This window comes from Aquila chrysaetos, chromosome 18 (genome assembly GCF_900496995.4).
Source record: "Aquila chrysaetos chrysaetos chromosome 18, bAquChr1.4, whole genome shotgun sequence".
NCBI lineage: Eukaryota > Metazoa > Chordata > Aves > Accipitriformes > Accipitridae > Aquila > Aquila chrysaetos.
In genome coordinates, this window is record NC_044021.1 from 6,200,326 (window position 1) to 6,219,035 (window position 18,710).

Sequence of the window (18,710 nt, forward strand, 5' to 3'; positions counted from 1 at the left end):
TGCCTTTCCCGTTTTTTTCTTTAAAATGAAAACTGTAAACACCAACAGAATCCAGAAGGTGATCCAAGCAACTCTTAGGTTCTGCTGGACTGCATATTTGGTATAGCCCTGTGGCTGTCTCCTCACCTACATTTCCCTCAGGGTTTTAAGCTCTGCCTTATAAGGGTGCATATTCAAAGGCTGGAGCTTTAACACTGGATTGTTACTGAGTAAAGGCACAAGTTCAGGCCCAAGAAATAAAAGTTTAACTGGTCACATGATTAATTATCTGGACTGACACTTTAATATCTATTTCCTCTTCTGAAGCCATAGAATATTATTGACCTGAATCACACACATGCTGAGACTGTATATTGCTGCAGTCTATACAGGTAGGTGGGTACAAACTATGAAATCTTATGCTTGTGCAGGTCCTCTAGATTTCAGTCAAAGTGAATAGATATAAGTGTTAATATTTAAAGGTCCAATTCACTGCTGTAGTCTTTTGATCTTGTAGCTCTGCTGATGATAATGGAGTAGGGGAACATTCATGCAATAATGTATTTGGGCTCAAAGAGCAGAATTCTGTTGTTCTGTGTTATGAAAACAAGGGAAGAAAACATCTACTGAGATTTTTGTGAAATGAAACCTTTGTCATGAAGAAATAAAAGGGGAGAGGATGACTGGATCCAAAGATGCCTGCAAGAGAAATATAGCTTTGCAGTGACAGATACAGCTACCACTGACTACCCCTTTCAATGTGACATTGAGATTTGGGGTTTTATCATTCTGCAAAACATTATTGAAAACTCTCTTAAGGCAACTGGTGTAGTTTTTTTCTTTAAAAAACATAACATAACAAATAAACAAATAAAACCCTCCAAGAATGCCAGCCTTTATAGAATTATTAAATCCAGAGGTAAAAATAGCAGCTATCTTGCGTTGAGCATTGATTCTTTTTAACAGCTGATGCTCAAAAACATGAGTTTTCGAAAGTGCAAACTTGTCACAGACATAAGAAAAGCCTCTTCTGCCTACCATCTCTCAGCTATTTCCTAGAATAGAAAGCAAAAGAAATTCTATTTCTGAATAGGAATAGATGATAAATAGGAAAGTTGTAATCTAGATAACTGGATATTGTGAATGCACTTTATACATGTTTCACTGATATTTTACATATAGATTGTATCACAAAGAAAAGGTCCCAATAAAGGGCTGTATTTATAGTGACAATGCTTTTGTCTTTAAGATAGATTTCTTGTGATGATTTTAGTTAAACTGTCATTGTTTGAATTATATGGGCAAATTGGAAATTGCATTTCTGGAGTCTCTATGTACAGAAGTTTTATGCAAGACGCTACAGGAAGTGCATACTTACTTTTTGTATCTCCTTAGGTAAAATAAAAACATAACGCACAACAGGCCTTTACCTTAACGGACACCTTTTCCAGTTTCTTCCCCTACTTTCCCCTGCCAAATCCAACTTAGGGTAGTCCAAACGCTGCCTTCTGCTGTTGGTGAAGTTATTGCTCACTGCTCTTGGGGAGGTAATAAGAAAGCAGCAAGTACTTACTGCTGCATACTTATATCCAAAGCGTGGCACTGCCCCATTAGAGATTTATGAGAAGTTCTCACTGTCTTATAAATCTGTGTAGGTAAATAACTTACGCTGACATGCAGTCCTTAAAGTATAATACAGTATTTTCCACTGGTAATAAACACATGTAATACAGATCCCGATTAAAATATGTTCAAAACCATAAAACATCTACTTCATCATGAACCACAATTTTGATAGAGTTATTCAAAAGCATGTCTTGATGTAACTATCTTGCACTGAAATGAACACGGCCATGGTCTCCCACATGAGATCACAGTCCAATACTCAATGAGTTTATTTGAATCTTAGACTCAAATACAGAAATACACAACAGTACACTTCCTTTATTTCAGGAACAACCCTCTGGCTTTTGCTATAATGCTCCATCACGATCCGAGTGGAATTGATATACTAATCTGTGAAAGGCTGGAGTCATTACTTAAGGAATATTTTTAATTTATTAATTACTCCTTCAAATATTATTATTTTTTTAATATTGATAGATATTGTATTGATCTCTTTTGTAACCAGAATATGAGGGCCACGAATCTAGCTCGAACAAATTGCATGACTTTGTTTTTTTTTTTCTCCTGTAATTATAGTTAAACACTGGAACAGATTCTTTAGGAAGATTATGCAGTCTCCTTCCCTGAACGGTTTTACAAGCAGATAAAAAAATATCTGTAAAGAATAGTTTAAACATCACTGTATGTACCATATGTACCAAGGATGGAGTTAATGCTTCTCAGTCATTACAGATGAGTAGTGATCTGTAAGATCTCAGAAGGTGTTCCATGGCACTACTGCAAAAATATAACTGTAAAATAAAGCCACCCCCCCCCCCCCCCCCCCGCATACAAAGAAAACCACATAATACACACATACGCAAAAGCTCAAGAGGAAAGCTACAGACAAGCATTTAAAGTTTACTTTCATTTTCATCAGGTTGTAAAATGGAAACCATTAGGCAATACTCAACCAATAGTAAGGCTGATCTGGGGTCTTTTTGGAAAGGCTGTATGGTTCTTTGATTCATGAAGTGTTCAGAAACACCTGGCTGGGTGACTCTGAAGGCCCTTTTCCTTCTGGGCCTATCTGCTATGAACTTCTGATTGTACTTTTTAGGCACACTTTGTTAGGAAGGGCATGAAGCAACAGATTATCATCAAGGAAGCACTGAAGGACCTGCTCTTGGTATCATATAGGTAAAAGTAAGCAAGAATTCAACTTGCTATGCCCCTTAAATTCTTATTTTCTCCTTTAAGCAATTAACCGGCAATAACCTTGACAGTACCCACTCAGTGCTATTCACCTAGAAATAGACTAAATTGCCAACATCTTTTTCATTAATCTGCTTTTTAAAAACATTCCTGAATGTATGAAGTATAAATGCTAAAATAAAATGGAATATAAAAATAAAACGGAGTATCTGATTATTCATAGTTTGCAATACGTTGTATACACCATGTCCTTGATATCAGCCAGTTCAGTGATGACAGATTACAGATTTTCCCCTCTGTCAAGAAACACATGGAAATTGTTCTGTCCAATGAGACATCCCAGACCAAAGAGAGACCCATTTCTTTGAGATTTATGTGTTTGATTTACCTTCATTGTCCCTTAGAGTAAAGTTGGGATTCAAAGAAAGCCCTTCATCAAGGGAAAAATGGAATCTTGCCCCATTTGCAGAGTTATCTTTGTCAGTTGCAGTGATAGTCTGAATTACCTGAAATAAAAATCAACAGTGAATGTGTTGAAATTTTAACTTGGCCCAAAGAGTACCTGACCTCAGCAGGATGCTCAAACTTAGCCTATTTTAATTTTCTACTTGACTGCTGCTAAAGTCAACCGATGAAATGACTGGGCCATTAGCTTGATTCCTCTAGCATGAAATATTTTAGGAACCACACTTCAGAGCTAGATAAAAGCATCTAAAGCATCTATACTTTCTGACACTCTGATATGGTGAGGACCTGGTACAGAGATTTTCACCATCTGCATTGCATCCTGGCGAGTTTCAGAATTATCGTTTACTTAAACATCTGTTTTTATGGAGACAAAATTCAGGCTGAACCAGGATGGTCTATGTGGAGCATCATCTGCTTGCCGTCCCAGTAATTAGATGCACTTCAATACTGGCTAGGAAAAAAATGGCAGGTATATAATACCAGCTCTCTGTTTAAAATTCCTTTTAAGAATCAGTTTTAAATTTCCGGAGAACAGAACAAGAAGAACAGCAGCCACTCCTGGTTTTAGTTTGGTTCGCTCGAAAGGAACAGAATTAGACATAGCAACCATGTATGCAGGAAGTATTTTTGAAAGGTAGGACATTTGCCTTCGAAAGCTCTGGTGGTTTTTAAAATTTACTTTCAACTAAAACTGAGCTAAGCTTTGGGAATGTGTGACCAAGCAATATTTCTACCTCTGCTTTCATTTTCATGCTGGGTCTGGAAGCTCAAGTGCTAAAGTAGAATTTAATAAAAGTTGTTCTTGTGATATAGGCAGTGAAGCCCACACAGACTGCTGCACAGAGCTGATAGATATCCTGAGGGAAATGTAAAAGGAGGAGGGAAAGTGCTCTTTTCATGAGGATTTTTCTGTTCCGTGTTCAGCTATAGTCTGTCTGGATTGAACCTGAAGCATAAACAGCGCGGGCTCAAGTGGTTTGGTCTGTTTTAAAACTAAAAGACAGCACACAGTTCTCTACCTCCATTCACATAAGAGAAGCAAGACAAATACATTTTAAAGCCAATAGAGTACAATGCTTATTCCATTGACTATATACAATAAGTACATTATATTGACTATACACACCTAAGACAATTAACAATACTGATGAAAACTGCTAAGAGTATTTTAAAAGTTTGCTGAACTGTAGCAGAATAAGATCAATCTGAAACATCTATAATCATGCAGTCTACCAAAGTCATGGCAATATCGGTGAAAAAGTCTGGCAAAAGCTGATTGTTCACTATTGAATTTTGCAAAGGTGGTATATCTGTTATTGAAACAACTACCATGTAAAAACTGAAATATAAGATTACCTTAGCTAGATATATTTAGTTAATAATGTTGAAATGGTATGAGGCAAAGGAAGACAAAAAAAACAGTTGATGGAAGAATATTTTCAAGAGAATCAGTTTCTGTTATTACTCAAATACTAAAAACACTGTTAAATACCATACATAGCTGTAAACAATTCAGGTAAGACCTTAAAAAAAAGATATGAATTTACTAATGTCCTTGTTTGTAAATCCTCAGTGCTGTTTATCAGTGATATATAAGTCATTTTGCCATGCACCTTCAGCTTTTATTTGACAGCCTAGTAGATAAACTTTCATCCTGTTGCCCTCTCTTACATAAAACGTTCAGTGACATTTTACAGAATCTTGCTTCAAGAACATGCCATTTTGCAACAAAAATACCTTTGATCAAGGCCTCAGTGCCTCAAGACTAGTATAAAATTTATTTGTTTTTAAGACTAATTTTAAAACTCAACAAAATATACTGTCTACATTCCCTGCTTTCACACATGGAAATTCAAGTATCCCCTGAATTCACCAATGTATGTAAAAAGTATAGCAGCAAATGGTATAGAAATCATGCTTTTCCATGTGGAAAATAGACATTGTATGTGTAATAGGACAGGTCAAAATATTTTTGACAGAACTGTTTTTAAACAGAAAGATCACACTCTGTCAGAAAAGGCTCTTGCTTTAAAAGGAAAAGATTCCTAGGACATTCATTCAGAGGTGAGGAACAAAAGTGTGTGTCCTCTTGATGCCCAAATGTGCTGTTAACCCTTTTCTAATTAATAGGTCAACTAATTAATGGCCTATTAGCAGATGTTAACATGCACCTTACCAAAGCTGATTAAAATAAAAATGTAGACACAGAACCACAGCTGCTGTCAAGCTCAGCTGATAGCACTGAAGTGAAGAAAATGAAGGGTTATGCTATTTTTTTAAAAGGCAAGAGTTGGAGAGAAAAGAAAGAATTTCAAGAATGGAGGAGAACTAATTGAAGAGGATAGAGAGCAGGTGCTAAATTCTACTCAGATCCTTTTCAGAACTGAATCAATAAACAAGTAAATATACACATGACAAACTTACAGCAGAGGTGTTCCTTGCCAGCTACATTTATTTCCTTTGGCTATTAGAAATAACAGCATCCAGAGTGAGGTAGCTCCTGCTGGCAGCACAATATTTATACACCCCGATTCTGAAAAAGTTCTTTGTGTGTGTGCATGTGCACATACACACACCTGTGTGTTAGTTTACAGTGATGGATAGAATCAGGGAAATGACATTTCACTACTATCACAACTTTTTCTGTTATTCCTCTGAAAAGCACACAGAAAAAATGTTATCTTTGGAGAGCTATAGCAAATATGACTAGCAGATCTAGTCAGATATTTTAATAGGTTAGCACTCTGCCAGGACAAACACTGAACTTGGAAACATTCAGAAAACTGTCAATGCTTCACTCTTCACTTTCCAGAACAAAGCATTTAAACTTTCTTTTACATTGCTATTTGCTCCCATTGTCTTAAAAATAATAAAACAAGTTGCATTTGAAGCAGAGGAAAATTTCATTTGTAAATACACTTTGTGGAAGATTGCAAAATTTCATTTTCCTACATTGGCTAAGTTTCACAATCATTCACAAAATCAGTATATTTCTAGAAGTCAGAGTTCTCCAAGACTGGATACCATCTGAGATCAAATCACAGCTGCTTTATCTACTTTAATATTTAATATCTACCAGGCTTCACCTGGAAGCTGTTGGAGATACTTACTTTAGTTTATCTTCTCGACAAGGTGACTGCTAAGGGAGTAAAGCTGTTGCTTCAGTGTGGAAATGATCATCTCACAAGCATTTTCTGTTTGACATGCCTTAGGGGGGTTCATTTAAGCACTTAAGTCCTTGAATTTTATTGGCTTTTTTTTTTTTTTTTAAAGTAAATAAATTGAACGGTGGAGGGAAAAAGAAGCAGGAGACAGAGGCTGTGCAATTAAATGATAGTGTGATTTCTTTCCATAGAAGCCTCTTCTGAAACTAAACAAGCAAACAAAAAAAGTCTTCCAATGACAAACTATTGGTTAGTTTATTTTGCGCATAATAAATTCAAAATAGATGTGCTGAGGAAAGAAACAAGGACTATTACAGGGCAGTGCAGGGCTGAAGCCCAACCTCAAAGCACTAGCCAAGCAGGAGTACCCGGCAGTATGTGACAGGATTTCTTCTTTAGTGGTAAATCTTATGAATCATTCTCACAAGATCATGGATAACTCAGAGTAAATACTGCCTTCTCAGTGATTCAGAACCATCCAGCTGGGCACACTTTTTAGCATATGGAACACTTGTCTTGTTCTGTAATCCTTGTTTATTTGTCCCTCCTTAATATTTGTTGAACTCTGTCATTTTCTTGCTTAAACCAGACAGTAAGATCTTCTGAGTAAGAGCCAGGCACTTTTGTGTTTTGTTTTTGCTTTTTGTACAGTGCAATGGTATCACAATCTTTTCTGAAGCCTTGTGCAATGCAAATAAAAACTAGTGCATGTCATGTACGTACTGGAGTCCTGTTAGTTTAAGAATACAACAGCATGCTGATCCAGCCTTTCATATTAAACTACTGCTTGTAGAGTCCTTCATGGTAGCATTAATCTTGGGTGTTAAACTGCAATGCTGCAGAGGTCAGGAGTCATTCACGCTTGCAACAGGAGCTCAGAAAGAAATACAGCACTGACCCAAATCAGGAGCAAATGCTGTTATAGTAAAACTTATTTTATCCTTTAAACATCTCATAAATTTCCATGTGCAAAGCTACACTATTGGAGAGTTAAAACTTTGCTAGTAAGAAACATCAGCTACTCACCACCACCAACACTCCCAGCAAACAGAGCATTTCTGAGCTAACTTCACTGCATGCTTTAGCTTATTATTAATTATAAAAATGTAACAATTACTGTTAAATTATATAAAAGTATCAGAATATGTTGAATGCAATTGCAATTAACACTTAAGAGATTTTATCTTCTTTTTTTTAAATTAGTCTTTTACAAGTTCTAATTCTTCTATATTTGGCTTTATTTGAGGTTTTCAGAACATTATTTCTACTTTAATAAGCATGTTAATAAGAGAGATTCAGTTGATAGACAGACCTACTTAGATTATCAAAGGCTTTGAGTGAGGTGTCTCAGTAACAGCACTGAAGAAAACTAGGCAGTCATGGGATAAGAGGGAAGGTCCTTGCACAAATAATTACTCAAAAGACAGGAAATAGGGTCTCTTCTGTAAATTGGCTATTCCACAAGGAGAGGAAGTCACAAAGATTTCCTGTTCCACACAGATTTATGCTGGGCCACTTGTTGGTCACTGTAATAATAAATGTCTTATAAAGAGTACGAATAATCAGCCCACCAAATCTACTTAACGATACTGAGTTCTTCAAGGAAGAAAAGAGAAAGGGCTGAGACTAAAGACCTTCCAATACTCAGTAGCCAGGCAATACAAAGACACGTGAAATTTGTTACACATAGACATAAAGTCTTAACTTCACATACATGATGATGATCTCTGAGCTGACCATTACTTCTAATGATATCAGTGTTATGGCAGGCAGTTTTTTGCATTCAATGCTTACTAGTGGTTAAAAAGCGAAGCCACTGTTAGAAATTGCTAGGAAAGGAATAGAGAACAAAGCAGAGATCATCATATACTGTGAAGCATAAACTACAATAGGAATTATAAACCACTGCATACCTGCATCTTGACTCTTAATTCCCCATCTCAAAGTGAACAGAGAAGAATTGGAGAAAGTTTAGAGGAGGACAAGATGAATGATCAGAAGCCTAGAAGGGCTTTATCACAGCTTGTCCAAGTTAAGTAGGACTCTTCAGTCTGGACAAGAGACGGCTGAGGGGCAATGTGCTAGAGATTTATGAATGGCATAGATATAATAAATAGGGATCAACTGTGCTCACTCGCTCGCTCTCTCAACACAAGAACTGGTAAATATCGATTGAAGGCAGCATGGGAAGATTAAAAAAGAAAAAAAAAAAGAAGGTGGTATGTCTTCCACAAACATGCAATTAAACTGTAAAATTCCTTGTTGCATGAGGTAGAAGATAGCAAAAGTTTATGTTTGTTGTAGGAAAAGCTAGACAGATTCATATGAGTTGGTTATTAAAGGATTATTAAAAACACAGAAACCGTATTTGGATCAGGAAATGATCTTCAAATGATCTGACACCAAGGAAATACATGGGGTAAGTATCATACATGCTTGCCATGTTCTCACACTGCTCTTTAAATGTCAGCTTTCGGCCACTGTTAGAGCCAAGGTAACTTAGTTAGCCTATAGTCTGATGAAGTACAGCATTTTTATAGTCTTAATGTTAAAAATAGAACAATGCCATTATGCATTTATGTACAGTTTATGTGTGCTTTTAAAGATTTGATGAGAAAACTGTTATTACTAGTAATATATTCCTCAGGAAAGATATGACCTCACAATTGCGACTTGCAACCTGTGTAATAACGCAAAACCAGTATAGAGTGCTGGGTAAAAGCTCAATCTATGCAGAAAAGCAAAGGCACTTGGTAAAATTGTCAAACCACGGACTGCAATGAAGTGCATCGATCACAGGAGCAGTGGCTGGAATGGGATTCAGCTGTTCAGTCTCAGTTCTGACCCTCCCCACGCTCATAGCTGTGGCAAACCCTTCAACATCTTTTCCATAATGACCCTGCACAGACAAGGGCAATCAACATGCAAAAAGTGAGGATGGCAGCCATGTTAACCAGCCATTTCACTGAGCTGTATTTGAAACCTTGCTACCATGTGGCACTTACTTAGATGACAGATGCTAAATCTGCTTCATCCATTTTGTTCAGGATAGTGGCCTGTCAAATTCCATCACCTACCTGACAAGATTAAAGTTTTGCCTGTCTTTACTGAAAATAGTTTGGGTATTTTTTTCAGCAACAAGAAAGATATATTGAACAAATTCCCAAATCTTCTCCCTTCCGCCTAATACAGTTAAGAAGTTGAATCAAATGTGAAATACGAAAATGAAATCAGAAAGAATTATGGCGTGTTCCCAAAATCAAACTTCTTACATAGTGGCATTAACAAATAAAGTAATTCTTCTTTCTCACTGCGAGAAAGATAACTGTCAGAGTTACCTGACCAGGCTTTACATTCTCACAGACGACGACATCATACTCTCTGGCGAGCTCCGGAGGGTTGTCATTGATGTCCAGGATTCTAATACCAACTGGAACGTGGCTCACTAGCCCAGGATTGTCTGCAAAATACACAAGGGGGTATTAAGCCTTTTGAAATACTCAATATTCTGTGACATCTTCAATTTAAACATGGATTCTTAACAAAATAACTGGATGAGAACTAGATACAGCTGCAGAAATTTAGGTCGCAAGATACTAAAAGATGTTGTTTGCTGTGCTTCATTAACTGTTTTGAAAAATAATCCAAAAAAAGAGAGTAGAAAGTATGGTATGAGTCTTAAGTCACTGTTACAGCAATAAAAATGCAAGTTACTCTGGAACGGAAGTGGGAGAAAGCTGTTGGAGTTACCACATACTCTCACACTGTACACTAAGAAATGATCAACTGCTTTGTAATAAATGTGAAAGTGTCATCACAGTGTTGAATAAAATCTAATACGAAAAATATTAAAACCTTTTTCTTTTTCTCAGTCCCTTGAAGAGTTTAGGAGATAAAATACCAAAATAATAAGAAAACATGAAGGCATAGGCACATATAAATCCTTCCCAAGCTTGAGTTCAGCCTCCTCACAAGTTATGCTATTACACAAAGTAGTTAATGAGTCTTGCTTTAGCAGTGACGTACCAGTAAGAAAACAATGTTTAAGTAACAGTGTCTTAGGCTATGATGTATACTTCCGTGAAAGCTCACCCTCAAAAAGAGTTCACTCTCAAAGAGTTCACCCTCAAAAAGCACAATAAATAGAATCCTTTCACTGAGAATATACTTTCCCTGATAAAATGGGAGAAACCCCCCATTTTTTTGATCCATAATCCCCTTGTTCTTAGTAAGAAAATTTTATTGTGTTGAAAGAATTACATATTAAAACTTCTTATAATCAGCTAAAATATAGCTTCTGATGTCTCTGTAAGTATCAATTGGTTAGATGACAAACTTCATTTTACTTTCACCAATTAAATGAAACTATCTGTAAAAGACAGCAAAGTCAATCTTTCAAACACAACAACATGGAAGAACAGGGTCTTACAGACTGACATTTTAAAAGTGCATGTCCCTGTGTGTGCTTATGAGAAGAAAAAAAGAGAAACATTAGTAGTCTAAACCTCATTCGCATTGGTTATTTTGATCTTAATCCACATCATGTTTCTGTCAAAAAGGGTCATTTGTAAAATGCCTTAGATTTGTCACATCTTTAATGGCCTCTGGTCAGAATTCTGAAAAATATTGATTAGACACATATTTGGCTTCAAAGGCACCAGTAATGTAGCCTCCCAGTGAAAGAATATTTGAGAAAGTTGAAGTTTCTTTTGACAAAGCGAGAGATTTATCCTTCTGTTTTCACCTGGGATACTAGTCAAAGAGCCTGGGGTTTAGAAGTTCTCTCCAGTTTTTTCACATCCTCTTTTTAACTAATATGGCTATGTTCACCTGATGATTTTAATTCACTTTTGGAACTTAATTATCCCCGTAAAACAGGAATAGAAAGGAGATCAAAAAAGTCAACAGAAAAGGAAGATTTAACTTAGATAATACAGGAACCTCTATTCCCAATTAACATTAGCATTAGAAGTCAGAAGAACACACTCAGAAAACATTTAGACTTGCAAATTCCATTTTCTTCCTGAAATTTTCCTTGACTGTTAGTATTTTCAGTTTTACCCTGAAACTATGAATATCTTTGTAACAGCTGAACTAAGGGACTAAAAGCAGGCTCTCTCAATTATATTCATGCAAGACTGAGGCTTTCCATTGCTATCTGGAAAACACTTTAATGGAAAACTTTGAGGAATGTTAAAATGCTAGGAATATATGAAGTGAAGGTGAGGAAGAATGACACTTGGCTGTTCACTAAGCAATTGGGAGAAAGGAACCATTCATCTACCTTTACTCTTATTACTGAAAGAAGCAATCATCTCTCCAGGAAACCCTTTGCAGTATGAGTATTAACACAAAAAGATGTTTCGTCCTTCCCTGGAAGTAGGTCATGAGATTGTGCAGAACAGCACAAGCACTAGAGATTGAATATTTCTTATTGCTCACTGAAATACAGCTTACAAACACACTTAGGTAACTTCCTCTGTCAATATCATCAGACAATCCAACTGCAAAAATCCTGTAAATACAATTACAGGACATAATATCTAGCAATAGATGATCTAGAGATGATCTATGACTCAAAGGAGCTTTGTTCTTGAGGCTTCGTTCAGGAGGCTCTCGCACATAGTTTGTGAGGTATGTGGACTAGAAAGTGGTATAAATTAAAGCAAGGACACAAAGCAGATAAAGAGAGAGCACACAAAAGCATAGAAAGGAGATGGTAGGCACAGGTGACAGTAAAGGGTTAAGGATGAATAAATCCATTTGGTAGTGGATTCATAAACTACAGTGAAGGAATTGAAGATTTTAATACTAGAGAAATCCTGCAGAAGCCCTTGCCAGAAGGAAAAAAAAAGTTGTGATTATCAGATAATCAGAGGATCACTGAAAAATCTTAGTTGAAAGGGACTTCTGGAGGTCAATGGTCCAGTCCCCAGCTCAAAGCAGGGCCATCCTCAAAGCGATAAGGGGGCATAATACATCTAGAAGGAAGGGAGCAAAAAAGCAGGAAGAGCACAGGGCAGAGGGTACCAGAGATAGAGAACGATTCTGTAGGTCTGGCATGTTTGGAATAGTTACTGGGGAAGGAAAATCAAACTTTTTATTCCAATGTGTGGCAAAAAAAAAAAAAGGTAAATACTTTTTTTTTCAGTACAGTGTATCAGGCCTCTTTGCCCCATCTTTAATGTGTCCTCTTATACGCCTGTCACTATTACCCAGTGTGGTCTTACACTAGTCTGTTAAACTAGCATTATTTTCACAGAGATATAATGGAGATTGAGAGAGTTTACCTTTATTTGTTCTGCAGCTGCTTTGCAGCACAAAGAATTCATAAATACCTTACCAGTTCAAAAGAGTTCTTAAGGCACTAGGTATTATCACTATCTTTCTGGAAGCAGTTACCTCATGGGATCGTTGAAATTTGCAGGCAAATTTCCACGTTGACAGCCTACTCACTACAAAATCCTAATAGGGAAAGTATTAACACCACTTACCAAAACAGTCTTGAAGTTTGTCAGATTGTGTATACTACATAGCTGTGCATGCAAGACGATAGCATAATTTATAATGGGAAGAGAGAACGAGAATTAATCAAGTGGGACCTTACAAGCTTTTTTTTTTTGTTTTGTTTTTTTTTTAAATAAAATAAATATAAACTCCAATTTTTTTCAGGTGTACAACTCACCTGCAATCTCCAAACCACTCTAATAACGGTCCTTGTAGTAGTACATTTTTGTTAATTAGACAAATTTCTTGCAGCAGTTTGGCAGATTTCTAGTTTTAAGATAATCAGTGCTGACATATATTTCAGGCCTGTGTATTATAAAACAGCCAGATCCATTCTGTGTCCTATTAGCATTATGCCTCAAGAGTAGATTTTTCAAAGTGAATGCTCACTGTTTTAAGGGGTAACTGAAGCAGAAATATTGCTCTGATTCACCTACGCTAGGGACTTGCTTTCTTATGCTTGAGGCTTTTCCCGGAATAAGTAGTTCTTCTGCCAGAATACTAAATATCAGTAAAGTGAATCAATTCATTGAGTATCAGCCCCTCCACCAGCAAGTCCTCTGCAAGCTTACAGAAGTCCCTATCAACAGCCAGTCTGAAGTCTTGAATCTTCTCTTCCATTAATTTCTGTGGGCAAACTTTAAAACCCCTATTTAAGAAGAAAGCTTGCTAATACAGCTACTGCTGTCTGAGACTTCCTTGTCATTTTAACAATATTCCCACGGGCTTTATGAAAATAAATGCTACCTGAATGACATTCAGAATAACAGTCCTGACATCAACAGTCTTTTGTGGTTTTGGTTTTTTGCTTGTTTTTCTTTTTTTTTTTTAGAAGTTAGACTGGTATAGTTAAACAGTTATTGTTATGAAAGACGAGTGAATAATTTAACCCAGAGACAGCCTGAACTATTTTAAAAGTGAAGGATTTTACAAAAAAATGGAATAATTTTACATGTTTTCATGATCTAGAACAAAAATCTTCACCTAGCATAGGATTAGAATGAATTGTCAATGTTAAATATTGATCTTAATCAGTACCAGAACAACTTTTTTTTCTCATTTTGACATATTTTCAAGACCTTATGAGGCAAGCCAATACCTAGGAAGTTCAACCAACTATCTATTCTGGTACTTTTTTAAAGAGAATTAGAAATCACTCATCACACTTCTCTAATAATGATTAGTTTTGACACATTAGAAGACTCAACATAGATCCAGGAAGGATAAAATATACTACAGAAACAGAACTAAAATGATGAAAGAATGTCTAGTATGTAAGTGAGAGGTAATATTCAGAAAATACTGGGTTTAATTCAGGATGGTGTATATGTGATAAACTAAATTTTCTGGCAAGGAGAAAATTATGCAGAAACTAGTAATAAGTCTAATGTTCTATTCTGCTTTTTTAGTAGTGGGTACTTTTAAATATTGTTACCTGAAGTTGGCTAGAAAATGTTTTATTTTTTCTTATAGCAAAATTTGACTTTTCACTGACAAATACAAAGCTGAAGGCGCTGATCGCCTCTCTTGGATCATGCTAGTAGTGGTAGCAGTAGCAGCAACAGGAGCAATAGTAGGAATAATAGCACTGCAGCAGACTTAAAACATTTAGCGCTTTCAAGCTGGCAACTCCTTCTGCCTTAATGCAAGCAAAATTCTGCAGCTCATAGACAATGCTGGCGCTCAGCTCCTAAGTAGATCAGGGCACCACAAAATATACTGGTTCTGTGGCCAGAAATGTCTGTTTTGAGATTCTGAGACTGATTCACAAAGCCCTGAGCAGGGAAATGCCAAGTGAACCCAAGACTGCCTCTTCTCTGGGGACCCACCTTAGCAGCCAGGAAGAGCCATACCCTACACCATCTTCAGATGACAACGTAGGAGTACCTTCATCATACCTTTCCCCAGAGAAACAAAGGAGAAGAAAATCCATCATGCCTAGAAGCCAATGACTAAACCAAGATAAACAGGGAAATAAGCACCGAACTTGGAATTAGAAACATCACTTCTTGAGCAGGATGGAGAACTAGCTGCCTTTCAACAACTGGGTTTTTTTTAATAGTTTTGTATAAGCTTTCCTTATTGCATTGATAAGTACATTTAAAAGAATGGTAGATTCTGCTACAAATCATATTATTGTGATTTTATGGTCCATTAGTAAGCAACTTGCCGAGGCTGAAAATAAACTGTGTATCATTGGAAAGTTTGGACAGGGTACCAGTATTGTGTCTAGCTCTCACCATTAAAAAGATTTCGTATATCCAGTTTGTCATTACTCCATGAACAAAAGAGTCTTAAAACTCAGACCTTGTAGTTTTTAAAATCTACTTTCATCTGGTCCACATTTAGGGAAACACTTTTGTGGCAGATTCTGTCTCTTGGAAAAATAAAGTAATTGTTACCAATACCAAAACTCTTTCTGAAACTGAGCTGGCAGGCAGAGTGCAAGTGAGGTCAAAGATGAAGAATAAATGGGATTTTTTTCTTGGTGGGGACAGGGTTTCAGGTAACACTTTTATGTCTGGTTTTGTAATGTAGCTATAGAGATAATCATAAAAGTAGCAAAACAATAGATAAGATGAAATTTCCCTGTACTGATGTTAAAAAAAATTGAGTGAATTTCATTATTTAAGTGTACTTTGTATTGTTAAAAAAACATTAGTTTTGAAGAAAAAATTATAGACCAAAAATTACTTTGAGAAATTTTTATATTTAGTGTAAGAAAAAATTCACTTTAAGGAAAATCTAAGACACAAAGCTAGCAACAAACTCATTGGTATTAAACAATCATCCTGCTGTCCACCAGACACAGAGGGTTAGGAGATTATAACACTGTAACAGCACTTTGTTCTGATTTAGATTACTTTCTTTTAGATCTTGAAAAGGGTTCTTTTTCTAAAAATTAATTATTTGACACAAGGCATTAAAGTTATTCTTGATTATGGGAAAAAGTTCAAAATGAGAAGATAAAATATCATCAATTCTTGTTCTTTCCTAAATCTTTCAACGCTGTATGCCAGGAAGATATTACTCCATAGACTTACTTCCTTCAGGCAATGCACATGTTGTTTTCATGTGTTTCAAAATAAAGAGAAATGAATTGTGTATTTTTGCCTTTTTTTTTACTTTTTGTAAAATAAATCTGTGTGCCTCTTAATAGCATTAACAGTTTATTCTGTTTACCTTACATCTCCACTCTATCTTCAGTTCTCATTCTCAGTATGACAGTCTCATTTAGTGCTATCAGAAGTAACATATATTTTAATCTCCTACCGAAATCTTGGGAATGTCTTTTCTGCTGCAATGCAACCATAAAACATGAAAAAGAACTGGCAAATTCTTCTCATAACTTGCTGTTCACTGATGGCAATATGAGGTGACAATATCCCTGTGCACCTAAAGAAAAGATATAACTGCACCTCACTATAATTATATACTTTTATCTCTTTATTTAATGTAATTATAGGGCTGTCAATATTTATTCAAGATCTCAAGGGGTTTTATATGTCAGTGCTGCAACATATTATTTCCCTCAGTGCATCCTGTTTTCCTCTGAATTGTGTAACTGTATCTTTCTGTTATTGTTTCTATTTGTACCAAAACTTACTGATGAAAAAACTGCTTATGTTATAATCAGAACATGCACTTTAATGTTTTTACCCTAATTCTTGCAAGGTAACTGTTCCAAACTCCTATTCTTGTGAGCTGTCCTGCTTTTTCATATGTTTTAATTCTGAACAGGGTTTATTGGCCCTCCATGAAAATATCTCTGAAAGCTATTTCTTTGTCTAGTTTTTGTAATCACCGTATTTTCCTGGGATCCTTTCAATACCACATCACAGGGTATTGCATATTTTGTCAATGAGCTATTGCTCTAACTCAACACTTCGGTATCTTATTCCCTGAAGCTAGTATGAAAAATATGAATGGAGAAGCAAATATGGAAGACATATAAACAAAGACAAATATCTTTGGGGTTTTTTCCAACATCTGATTGTGTCTGTTAGCCTTGGAGATTTTTGTCTGTAAAATCGATTGCATAATGATGTCTTTTAAGTATTTTGATTTCTAATACACTGTGGTATCAAACCTCTGTATGTGCAGTATCTTTTCATGTGGTCATTTTTCACTGTCTCTTGCTAGCAGTTCTTCAAAGTCTGGGGGATCTGACAGAACCTGGCAGGAACCCTATTATTTCAGTTCTCCTGTTCTCCACAGCCTCTCCACAGCTTTATGGATTAGGAACTCTTTACGGACCCTTCAAAATAAGTTTGCGCATTCATTGCATTCAAGTTGGTCCTTTAGGTAAATAGTGGGAAATGATCTGCTTTTCCATTCTCAGCCATTGCAGAGCACTTTGGAGATACTCGAGAACACCACAACTTCATCCCGAAAAGATCGATGATCGAGTAAACCCAGAAATCTATTTTACACACTGGTATACTTACCAGCTGCATACGAGAAATATATGAAAAATTCCCAATAGACAGTATCTTCTAAATCTCTGAAATGGAAACTTTTAGATCTGTCCTGAAAAAGCACTTATCTTGCTTTCAGAAAATCACATTTCTTATTACAGCCACAGATATTTTTATTATCCATCTAAATGTCCAGTACTTTATCAATCCCAGTAATCTCTTGATGTTAACATCATCTGAAAGCCATATCTAGAAGCTGGTTTGCTCTGTGCCTATTGAGCAGATACCGAACACAGTCAGTTCACTTGTTAGAATTAATATCTAGAAGTTTCCTGACACAGTCTTCCTTGCTGTATTTCTAAGTAGAAATTTCTAGTGAAAGCTATAATCCTCACTTTGATTTTCAAATCAAGACATTCTGCGATTCCTTCAATTATCAGTGTTTATTTCTCCCCACAGCTTTTATTCCTTCTTATTGAGCACAAAGACTTCAAGATTTGTCCAATTTGCCTACTGTTTTGAAAACTTTGAAGCACATGTTTATTTTTCTAACTGGAATTGACTCTGGAACTGGCAGAAGTCAATCCATTTATATTTTAGTGCCATCTTTCTCTTGCAGGGGCTGTGATTTGGGGGTTTGCTGTTAATGCTGCCATTGCTTTTGTTATCAGCACTACTACATGCGAGAGAACCTTAACTGAATTGCCCACAATTATTTTTACAGCCACCTATTTTCTTTGAGAATACATCAGTATTTGTGAAAAATAGTTGTCCTTTTTCTTCTCCCCGTTCAACACACAGTTCCCAATGTCACAAAATCACAGAATGGCTGAGATTGAAAGGCACATCCATAGATCAGCAAGTTCAACTCCCCTGCTCAAAGCTGAGGCCACTAGCGTACATCGCTCTGGGCCATGTCCAGTTGGGTTTTGAGTATCTCCAAGAACGGAGACTCCACAACCTCTCTAGGTAACCTGTCCCAATTTCTGACCAATCCCACAGGAAAAACATTTTTCTTCTTATGTTTGAATGGAATTTTCTGTATTTCAATTTGTGCACACTGCCTCCTGTCATTTCACTGGATACTACTCAGATGAGTCTTTCCTCATCTTTGCTCATCTTTACTCATCTTCTTTACTCCCCGTATCAGGTATTTAAACACACTGATAAGCTCCTTCTGAGCCTTCTTATGTTCAGGCTGAACAGTCCCAGGTCTTTCAGCCTCTCCTCTTATGATGCATACTCCAGTTCTTACTGATTTCATGCCCTTCACTGGACTTAGTCCAGTTGCTCCATGTCTCTCTTGTACTGGGGAGCCCAGATCTGGTCCCAGCATTCCATGTATGGCCTCACC

At 36.4% G+C, this 18,710-nt stretch overlaps 1 protein-coding gene across 12 annotated transcripts in view; it reads right to left on the reverse strand.

Moving 5' to 3' along the window:
* CDH18 (cadherin 18) overlaps window positions 1-18,710 on the reverse strand; it is a 542,660-nt gene that overhangs the window by 13,299 nt on the left and 510,651 nt on the right. For all 12 annotated transcript variants that reach the window (XM_030041847.1, XM_030041846.1, XM_030041840.1 and 9 more), the window contains 2 exons: window positions 9,770-9,891; window positions 3,188-3,305 (listed from right to left, as the gene is read on the reverse strand). In XM_030041847.1, the coding sequence (XP_029897707.1) occupies window positions 3,188-3,305; window positions 9,770-9,891 (240 nt within the window). The remainder of the gene's footprint in view (window positions 1-3,187; window positions 3,306-9,769; window positions 9,892-18,710) is intronic.